At 41.9% G+C, this 11,613-nt stretch overlaps 1 protein-coding gene across 1 annotated transcript in view; it reads left to right on the plus strand.

Moving 5' to 3' along the window:
* Positions 1 to 11,252, plus strand: part of LOC5571029 (bromodomain-containing protein 4B) — a 36,175-nt gene extending 24,923 nt beyond the window's left edge. Inside the window, exons 2-4 of the mRNA XM_001659415.2 lie at positions 2,861 to 2,977; positions 8,066 to 10,462; positions 10,528 to 11,252. Of these exons, the coding sequence (XP_001659465.2) occupies positions 2,861 to 2,977; positions 8,066 to 10,462; positions 10,528 to 10,797 (2,784 nt within the window). The 3' untranslated portion in view covers positions 10,798 to 11,252. The remainder of the gene's footprint in view (positions 1 to 2,860; positions 2,978 to 8,065; positions 10,463 to 10,527) is intronic.
* Positions 11,253 to 11,613: the final 361 nt, after the last annotated feature.

Consider the following 11,613-nt stretch of genomic DNA (forward strand, 5'->3'; position numbering starts at 1 on the left):
GAAAAATCATTCTACTACTTAAAACCAAGATGGCGTCAAAATCCAAGATGGCCGCCAGATTGTTTCACTTAAAATAATATTCATATTCTTTACTCGACTCGATAAAACACCAAAGATTGAAAACTTGTTTCTTTGTAGTACAAAAAAGATATTTGTGTTGATTGCATTCGCCATATGCGTCAAAATCGTAGAACATGATTTAGAAAATCGTTCATTTGATAGGGTAAATACCATTGCTCACCTAGTTTCTGTAGCCTATTTTATGCAATTTGTTCTCAGCTTTCTGATGGTGATCTCAGAATTCAAAACTATCGGTGCGCTAATGGTGAAAAAATTATTTTTCTATCAAAATTCAAGATGGCGGCCAAATTCAAAATGGCCGCCAATTTTTTTTCGATTTCAAATGAAAGCTATATCCTTTCACTATACGATGCCACTAAGATTGCTATGTGTTCCAAGCGAAATTTGAGACATATCACGTGACGAAATACCCAAGATTTATCAAAAAATAGGCTTTTTCGCAAACTGTTCAGCTAGCTGGCGTACGAGGGGTCCACCAATTTGAGAAAACAGAAAGGACCACCCTTAAGTTTTATCGAAAACTAGCGATCAGTGACATAAAATTGGAATTCTAACGATGGGTGCCGATGGCGGCCTGGTTTCAGCGAGAATTGCTCATTATAAATTAATGTCCATTTACTCAAGCAGAATCATATGCCTAAGAAGTTCTTTGAAGACCTTAACTTGCACATATTTTAGCCTTATTAGGAATCAAATAAATCGATGCTAGGATACTGATTATATGATTTCTCCCAAGTAGACTGCAAAAGGCAAAACCTCATTTTACGAACTGATTAAATAAAAAAAAAATAATTCTATTTACGCACCCCCCCCCCATTATTCTTCTTCTTAGTATAACGTCTCCAGTGGACAGAGCCTGCTTCTCAGCTTGGTGTTCTTATGAGCACTTCCACAGTTATTAACTGAGAACATTTTTTGCCAAAGTTGCCATTTTCGCTTTCGTATATCGTGTGACAGGTACGATGATACTCTATGCCCAGGGAAGTCAAGGAAATTTTCATTACGGAAAGATCCTGGACTGACCGGGATTCGAACCCAGATACCTTCCGCATGACTTTGCTTTGTAGCCGTTAACTTTAACCACTCGGCTAAGCAAGGCCCAATTTAATTCGTAAATTGAGGCTACAGTGCAATAGCTTTAAAAAGAAAATCTTCAAAATCTGAAGAGAAATATTTTCGAATAGGGTTCTTGAACCAGAAAAATTGTATAAAACCTCTGTATTTATGTATAACCTAATTCCAATATACTATATATGCTAATTTTCAAACGCTGAAATGGACTAAATGTTTATTGTCTGTTTGAGATCGACAATAACAATGGTTGTAAAATGACAAGATTTCATAGCTATTTATCCATCATCTTCCTTTATACTACTTCTCCAAGCCATCTGATATTTTCTTTTTGTTTTGCATTCATTCCACAACCCAAATTGCATAATAAAACGGCCTCTTGTGGTCTACATTTGCATAGCGATGTTTCACGTTTTTCCATTCACCCTCCATCCACGTGCATTCATTCATTCGCATTGCTCGTCCCACTGACATTGACCGCCTCGTCATTGCCACCCAACATAACCGTCTCTTAATTATTCCGCAATCGGCCCCCGGTGGTGATGCTGCCCAGCTAACTGCCTCTGCATCGGTTATTGATCCTTGTTTGATATCTTCAACACCTCCTCCGGAGTATAGGCCTGCTCAACACCTCTTAAATCGTGTACATATATGCTCAAAACAAAACGCTTACTCATCACCCGCCACACGCTCCACTGAAGCGAATCCAAAACAAAGCAGATCATTGGCGTTGGTGTCCTCCACTGACCAGTGCCAACAGAGGCACAAAAGTAGGAAGGAAATAAAGTTTGGCCAAAACTAAAGAAATATCTAAACCACATTTTTTTTTTTGCATTTTGGAACTTTTTAGAACCGCTCATTTTTTGTTTCGGAAAATGCTATCAAATTTCATTGAAAATACACATTTTTTTAGTATTTGATCGAGTATGATCAAAACGTGTTTGAAGAGAGGATAATTATCATGCCCACATAGTTATGGATCATTCGGCGTTTGAAACCAAATGTCTTGACCTGGTCTTAAAGGTTTTACAGAAACTATGCTAATGCGGCGCAAAAATGAGGCGATTTTGAGGTTTCTCTGAGGAGTAAAAATTGAACTTCAAATTCACAACAAGATTCGTCATACAATTCTGGTTAGAGTGGAACAAAATACAACCACTGATATTAAGTATGGTTGGAATAAATTAAAAATATAATTATCTCAAAAATATGTTTTGGTCATTTTGGCCGCCTTTAAATAAGGTATGGACCGTTGTGCACTGGCTATTTTCCTCCACACTTCCGATCGCGTCTCCTCATTACTTCCGAATGGTGCGCAAGTGCCATACACATAATAACTGAAAAGCCGATTCAAGGCGTAATTAGCGTTAAACGGCCCCGCACTAATTCGGATATCGGATTGAGTTTGACGCGCTGTTTTTTGGTTTTTGTTGTTTTTCCACTGCGCAGATGATTTTCGTCAGCAGATTTTTTCTCACATTCCTCAGCGGATCTTTCCGGTTGACGCGCCGGACAACACGTTAGCAATTATCACCGAATAAATTGTACGCGTGTATAATTGGGCCTCATCTCACTTGCTTCCTTCTTTGAACAATGATATTTTTCCTACCCAAAAAACGCTTTTCTACTCGTTGAATTAAATTCTGGCAATTAAAACTTACTTATTAGGTTTCGTTCTTTGTGTTCTATTCCACAAATCCATTTACAGCTTCTTCTGCTACTACCGGTAGTGTTTGGGACACGACCGCCGGCTGCCGTCTTCGAGGACGTTTTTGAACTGGGACGACCGAATTTCGCCTTCCTGGCCAGCCCGGACAGTCAGAATGTGAGTCATTGGTTACTGAGGATAAGTATTTGTAATTTGGCTTCAATAGATTGGAGCAAACATTCCATTAATAACAAAACTCTGCTTATACTTTTAGACATTCTACTCTAACAGACTTTTCATATAGATCATCCAGCAGGACTAGAACCCGAATGAACCATCAACGCGACAATCTACAGAACGAAATGGGCCATCACTTACTCGACGATTGCTGATATTTACACATTATATGTTAAGAGATTTATTTCTTTTACCTAGCCAAAAGCAATGAAATTTGAATGTCAGGATCCTTGGAAGGATTCTGTTCGTATCCTCAGAAGAATTCTATTCGACTCCTGAGAAGGATTCGGTTGGAATGATGAGAAAAATTCTGATCGAGTCCTGAGTAGGTTTCCGTTCGATTTCTGAGAAGGATTCTGTTCGAATCTTGAGAATTATTCTGTTCGAATACTGAGAACGATTCTGGTGAAACTCTGAGGACGTTTCTGTTCAAATCCTTAGAAGGATTTGGTTCGAATCATGAGAAGGAATCTGTTCGAATCCTCAAAAGGATTCGGTTCAAATCTGGAAAATGATTCTTTTCGAATCATGAGAAAGATTCTGTTCGAAATTTGAAGAGGATTCCGTTCGAATCCTGAAAATCTGTTAGGGTTCCGTTCGAATCCTTAGGAGCATTCCGTTCACAACCTTAGAAGGATTGTACTCAATCCCTCTTAAATCATCAGGAGGATTCTACTCGAATCCTCAGGAGAATTATGCTCGAATCCTCAGGAGGATTCTGCTCGAATACTAAGGAGGGTTTTGTTCGAATCTAGAAAAGGATTGTATTCGAATATTCAGAAGGATTCTGTTATAGTTCTCAGAAGGTTTCTGGTCGAATCCTCAAGAGGATTGTTCTCGAATCCTCAGGAGGATTCTGCTCGAATCCTCACAAGAATTCTGCTAGAATCTTCAATTCTGTTTCAGTTCTCAGGAGAATTCTGCCCGAATCCTGAGGATGGTTCTAATCGAATCCTCACAAGATTTCTGCTCGAATCCTCAATTCTGTTCCAGTTCTCAGGAGGATTCTGCCCGAATCCTGAGGAGGATACTGCTTGAATCCTCGGGTGGATTCTGCTCGAATCATCTGGAGGATTCTGCTCGAATCCTCAGTGGATTCTTCCCGAATCCTCAGGAGGATTCTGTTCGAATCTACCTAAAGATTCTGCACGAATTTTCAGAAGGATACTGCTTGAACTCTCAAGAGGAATCTGCTCGGATCCTAAGCAGGATTCTGTTTGAATCTTTAAAAGGATTCTATTCAAATACTCAGAAGGGTTCTGTTTCAGTTCTCAGGATTCTGGTTGATTCCTGAAGAGAATTCTGTTCGAATCTTAAGGAGGATTCAGCTCGAATCCTAAGGATGATTCTGCTTGAAGTCTCAGGAGGATTCTGCTCTTGCTCGAATCGTCATGAGCATTCTGCTCGATTCAACAGGATGATTCTACGCGAATCTTAAGGAGGATTCTGCTCGAATCCTTAGGAGGTTTCAGTTCAAATCCTCAGGAAATGCAACTCAAATCCTTAGGAGTATTCTGTTCGAATCTTCAGGAGGATTCTGCTCGAATCCTCAGGAGGATTCTCCTCGAATCCTCAGGAGGATTCTGCTCGAATCATCAAGTGCATTCTGCTAGAGTTCTCAGGAGGATTCTTGTCGAATCCTGAGGAGGATTCTGCTCGTATCCTGAGGAGGATTCTGCTCAAATCGTCTGGAGGATTCTGCTCGAATCCTCTGCAGGATTCTGCTCGAATCCTCTGGAGGTTTCTGCTCGAATCCTTAGGAGGTTTCAGTTCGAATCCTCAGGAGATGCAACTCAAATCCTTAGGAGTTATTCTGTTCGACACTGCAGGAGGATTCTGCTCGAATCCTCAGGAGGATTCTGCTCGATTCCTCAGGGGGATTCTGCTCGAATCCTCAAGTGAATTCTGCTCGAATCCCCAGGAGGATTCGGCTCGAATCCTTAGGAGGATTCGGCTCGAATCCTTATGAGGATTCGGCTCGAATCCTTAGGAGGATTCGGCTCGAATCCTCAGCAGGATTCTGCTCGAATCCTCGGGAGGATTCTGCTCGAATCCTCAGGAAGATTCTGCTCCAATCCTCAGCAGGAGTCTGCTTCAATCCTTAGAAGGATACTGCTCTAATCCTCAGGAGGATTTTGCTCGAATCCTCAGGAGGATTCTGCTCGAATCCTCAGGAGGATTCTGCTCGAATCCTCAGGAGGATTCGGCTCGAATCCTCAGGAGGATTCTGCTCGAATCCTCAGGAGGATTCTGCTCGAATCCTCAGGAGGATTCTGCTCGAATCTTAAGGAAGATTCTGCTCGAATACTCAGGAGGATTTTGCTCGAGTCCTTGGAAGTATTCAGCTCAAATCCTTGGAACGATTCTGCTCGAATCTTTGGCAGGATTTAGCGCGAATCTTTGGCAGGATTTAGCGCGAATCCTTGAAAGGATTCTGCTCGATCCTTGGAAGTATTTTGCTCCAATCCTTGAAAGGATTTTGCTCGGATTCTTGAAAGGATTTCATTCGAAGCCTTGGAAGGATTCTGCTCGTATCCTTGGAAGGATTCTGCTCGAATCCTTGGAAGGATTCTGCTCGAATTCTTGGAAGGATTCTGCTCAAATCCTTGGAAGTATTTTGCTCGAATCCTTGGAAGGATTTAGCTTGAATCCTTGGAAGGATTCTCCTCTAATTCCTCGAATGATTCTACTCCAATCTTCGGCAGAATTCTGCTCGAATCCTTGGAAAGATTCTGCTCGAATCCATAGAATCCTTGGAAGTATTCTGTTCGAATCCTTGGAAGGATTCTGCTCGAGTCTTTTGAAGGGTTCTGCTCGAATTCTTGGAAGGATTCTACTTAAATCCTTGAAAAGATTCTGCTAGAATCCTTGATGTGATTCTACTCGAATCTTTGAAAGGATTCTGCTCGAATCCTTGAAAGGATTCTGCTCGAATCCTTGTAAGGATTCTGCTCGAATCCTTGGAAAGGATTTTGCTCAAATCTTTGAAAAGGATTTTGCTCAAATCCTTGGATAGGATTTTTCTCGAATACTTTGAAAGGATTTTGCTCGAATCCTTCGAAGGTTTCTATTCGAACCCTTGGAAAGATTATGTTCGAATCCTTTGAAGGATTCTGTTTGGATCCTTGGAGGGATTCTGTTCGAATCATTGTAAGGATTCTGTTCGAATCTTTGGAAGGATTCTGTTCAAATCCCTGGAGGGATTCTGTTTGAATTCTTGGAAGGATTCTGTTTGAGTCCTTAGAAGGATTATGTAGGAATCCTTGTAAGGATTCTGTGCGAATCTTAAGAAATATGCTGTTTGAAGCCTTTGAAGGATTCTGTTCGAATCCTTGGAAGGATTCTGTTTAAATCCTTGGAATGACTCAATTCGATTCTTTGGAAGGATTCCGTTCGAATCCTGAACATGATTCCGTTCGAATCCTTAACAGAATTTCGAAGAATCCGGAGTAAAATTCAGTTTGAATTATGAAATGGATTCGATTCGCATTCCGAACGTAATCCAGTTCGAATCCTTAACTGGATTTAGTTTGAATCCATAATAGGATGCCGTTCATATCCGTTCAAGTTCGAATTACTAATAGGATTCTGTTCGAATCTTGAGCAGGGTTCCTTTCGAATTCCGAACATTATTTTGCTAATCCTTAATAGGCTGCCGTTCGAATCCTGAAAAGGATTCCTTCGAATCCTGAACAGGATTCCTTTAGAATTTAATGGATTCACGTTACAATTTTGATTCTATATAGGATTCTGTTCGAGTCCTTAACAGGATTCCGCTCGAATTCCGAACATGGTTCTTTTCGAATTATGAACATAATTCCGTTCGAATCCTAAATAGGATTCCGTTTAAATTCTAAACAGGATTTTGTTTGAATCCTGAACAGGATTCCGTTTAAATCCAGAACAGAATTTCGTTGTAATCCGGAACAGAATTCCGTTGTAATCCTGAACAGGAGTCCTTTAGAATTCTAAACAGGATTCCGTTCTTAACAGAGTTCTGTTCGAATCGTGAACAGGATTGCGTTCGAATTCTGAACAGGATTCTGTTCGAATCCTGAACAGGATTCCGTTTGAATCCTGAATAGGATTACGTCCAAATCCTGAACATGATTTCGTTCGAATACTGAAAAGGATTCCTTTCGAATCCTCAACAGGATTTCTTTCGAATTCTGAGCAGAATTCCGTTCGAATCTTGAAAAGAATTCCGTTTGAATCCTTAACATGATGCCATTTAAATCCTGAAAAGGATTCCGTTCGAATCATGAACAGTTGTCGTTTAAAAATACTGAGCAGGATTCCTTTCAATCCCTGATCAGGAATCCGTTAAAATTCTGAACAGTATTCTGTTCGTATGTTTAGCTGTTTTTTTTTTTCGAATCTTTAGTACAATTCTGTTCGAATATACTGAAGTATTCTGTTAAAATTCTATACGGGAATCTTTCCGGGTACAGAAATCTGTTCTAATCCTGATAACCAATTAATTCAAATCCTGTGAAGGAATTTCCCAAGTAACATTGGTTGCTGAATAAAAGCTTATTCAGATGGTATCTGATCTATACAGTAGAAAACTGGCTTATTCAACTCTTAATCATCAAGCAATGTTTGCTGGATTATTCGAAACACGAGCAGTGTTCAATTAAATTTCAGAACAGAATTTTATTCGAATCATTTACAGGATTATGTTTGAAGCTTGAACATCAATTTCTCACATTAAGAGCAGCTTAACAGAAGTCTATTTGTACCCTCATATATTTGTCTAGAGCATTCTTTATTTTTCAGAAACAACCTCCATATTTTTCCAAAAAATGTTCAACATTCACAGAACAACCGACTTTTTCCTTTTTTCTACGCTTCTTTGCATTTGCGACTATAGACTATCAATAAATTGCATTTCACTCCTCACCTGACGACACGTGACCCAACACCATGATCACTAGGGATTAAACTATGAAGCTGATTGGGATTTCAAGCATTCCAAACATCAACATTCTTCTAAGCCAATCTTTAATCCGTTACTGACCATTCCAGGGCATGCAAGCCTATCTGACCAAAAGGAACCGCCAGCTGGCGGACTACTCCTTGGCAACGGCCGGTTCCCGGTACAACTATCAGACGGCAGCTAGCGAACGCTACCAGCGGTACGAGGAGTCGCAGAACGATCGCATCCGGTTGGAGAATCTGCAGAAGATTGCCACCGTGCGCACCAAGCGGCTGGATTCCCTTGCGATGCCCCGCAGTTCGAAGAAGCTGGACATTGTCCCCCGGGAGATGCTCCGGTTCACTTTGGCCGATGCGATGATCAAGGATCACGAGGGACAACTGGTGCGGGAGTCAAAAATGGTCAAGCGAAGGACCAAACGTGAGGAAGGTCTATCGGGTAAGCGAGTTGAGCCGGTTCCACGGGAAATTATTTGGTTCCATGCGAAGGATGCTATCACGCAGGCTCCGGAGACGGTTGCTGCTCAAGGTCCGAGTGATCATCATAGAAAGAAGCGTTCGGCTGATCCCGGAGTTAACAAGGAAGGTCGGGAGATGGTTTCGTTCGAGTTGCAGGATGCTAAGACGCCTGAGCGAGATGCCAAGCTATTTGAACAGCAAGTGAAACAGGAAAATCCAAACCTGAGGATGCCCTTCATGACTTCGGATACTTTTAAGAGAGGATCTGTCTATGACGAGGTTGTTGAGCAACCAGAAAAGAGAAAACGAGATCCTAAGAAGGACAGCCGAGAAGCTCCGAAAGGTGGTTCAGATATGAGCATTGAAGAGAGCAGACGTGTTAAAATAATGCGAGGAAATAGAAAGAAGGTTACAAACTATGAAGATCTGCCATTGGGCGTTCAGAAGGCCATCGACTTGGCAATTAAAGAAAATGAAAGAATGAATGTGAAGCCCATTGAAGAGCCAACCAAGCCACCAAAATACTATTTCGGTGATAAGAAGCCTAAGACAAAGAAACCCTTCAGCTCGACAACTGCAAAGGCGGCATTCCAAAACCCTAAAGAAACTAAGTTCGTTCCTATTCCACCTGTAGAAACTGGATTTGTTCCAGTGAAACCCGTCAAGAGTGATTCAGGTGAGAACTTGAAACCGGAAAAGGCAAATCCTGCCTCGTGGTGGGCAGTATCCAACTTGAACCGTCCGAAAAGATTGCATCAGAAGGCTTCCTATCCTCCCCTAGTGGTTAATCCTCAATACGTCAATACATACAAACCAACTATGGAAACCTATAAGATGAAGGAGCTATCGCCAGGATACGAACATTCTCATGAAAACACTTACGAATACGAAACTCCTAAGGAAGTTGTCATCCAAGATAAACCAAAGATCCAATATGTGATCAAGGAAGTTCCCGTCCCCGTTCGCGTCAAGGAGCCTCGTACTAAGATCACTGTCAAGCCATCGATTTCGATCTCTTATGACAAAGAACCATCTGGCCCATCATCCTCGCAAGAATCCGGTCAACCAGAATATAACAATCCCTATGGACCGGTCGAACTCCGCTACGAACAACCCCAAGAAGCACAACCCTACCAAGGCCTTAAGATCGTAGTTCCCGATTCCAAGGAACATTCGTCTCCTTCCTATTACGAAGGCAATCACGTTGAGCAGTCCCATCCTTCGGAATCATCGCATTCGGGAGAAAGCTATGAATCAACTGGAAGCAGTATCGCCGCACTTTCCGCCCTTATCGGCAAACGACCAACCGTTCAACTGAAAGGACTCAACGAACTACTGCATATGCCCGTTCCGGTGGGCAATGCACATCCTCTGCAAACAATGAAAACCAGAGTACGACCTCAGGACAGCACGGCTCCGATCATGTTCCCTGGGGAATCTTCCACTCCGGCGCCAACTCTTCCAAAGAAGACTACCGGCTACCGCAGTGTCAAGATCGAAAACGGACCAAAGATTGTGTACGAAGATAGTCCCAATCCAAGCACCTTGTACCACACGGTGAAGATGAACCCTCAGCTGAAGGTTCCAATGACCAAGGACTACACCCCGATCAAGGAGGTCGTTTCGGATATTTCCGACTCCGACATCGTAGGTCCAACAATTTCCGCTCCTACTCATGCCACGTACATTATCGGATCGACGGCAGCCACTCCAACTGCCGAATCCATCAGCTATGAGAGCGATGCGAAGAGCCACGAATCAGCTAGTTACCAACAGATTCATACGATCCACAGCACACCTAAAACGATCGTAGAACCAATTAGCGTACAGTATGAACCGAAAGAAGCAGAATATAAGCAGCACTCGCACTACCATCACCAACAGCACTACGAAGATTCTCATAATGCACCTGAACATCATCATCACAACTACGAAGAACACGGCCAGCTTGTCCGTGCCGAATATCACGGATATCATGATCACCACGACCAAAATGAACATCACGACGAATACAGTGAGGATCATGACGTAAGTATCGTTTGATTTTGCTCTGTAACGATCTGGTTTCATTCTCCCCATATTTTCTCTTTCAGGACAAGGAAGGATACGCTTTCGGATATCGAGTTCGTGACTTCCACACTGGAAACGATTTCGGCCACATCCAGAACCGTGACAACGGAGTGACCCGCGGCGAGTACCACATCCTGCTGCCGGATGGTCGTGTTCAGAACGTGCGCTACACCGCCGATGAAAAGGGCTTCCACGCAGAAGTTAGCTACGAAAGCATTCCTACACCTCACGAATCGGCACCTGCGCCTTCGATAGTGGAACCACCTTCGTCGCCATCGTCTAGCCACTCGTAAAGTCGAAGCCCAACCATCATGGGAAAGGTGTAAATAGAAGCGAGAGCAATTACGGCGTAAACATGATCACGATCGAGAAACGGAACGGCGTAAAAGGACTGCATCACGGAGAGCTTGAGTATTACCATGGGCGAGCGAGCTTTTGCTAGTCACCACCAGACGGACTGATCTAGAGAAAAGCACTCGATCGCAGCCAGTTACTAGAAGCTTTGCAGTATTAAAGAGATCCTCTCTTATTTTTCATTTCAAATCGATCAAGACTGACCTTACGCCGATCAGCGCTCTCCGACTGTCGGACTGTACGCATTGATTAAGTATTCTCATTCGAATCATATTGTTGATAAACTTATTTCGTTACACACATCATTCTCCGGGTTCTTCAGTTTGCTGTTAGACCTTAACTGTTATTTAATTGTATTATTTAAATTATTTTAAGCTCTTATTCTACCCTCAATGTCTGATAAACTGACGCACCAAAATGTCGATGTGATCAAGGGACTTGTGCAATCTATTTTCTTAATTTTACGTTTCATTTCCTAGTAAGACCGATACGAACGAATACTCATTTCATCATAGGGACTCACGTTAATGGATAAGCGCAGGAGAATGGATGAATCGAAAAGTATTAAACTGATAAACTTACACTGTAAGAATTGCAAAATGAAATGAGCACCTTTTAGTGTAAATGTTATCGTTGCATAGGAACTAAGCAATTTAAACCAAAAAGGAAATTGTACCTTGTTCACGGGAAGAAAAATCGAAAATGTTGCAATAAAATTGTTGATGTTATTACTATAATTGTTGTTTTGTTTAATG

Source organism: Aedes aegypti, chromosome 3, assembly GCF_002204515.2.
Source record: "Aedes aegypti strain LVP_AGWG chromosome 3, AaegL5.0 Primary Assembly, whole genome shotgun sequence".
NCBI classification, from domain to species: Eukaryota; Metazoa; Arthropoda; class Insecta; order Diptera; family Culicidae; genus Aedes; species Aedes aegypti.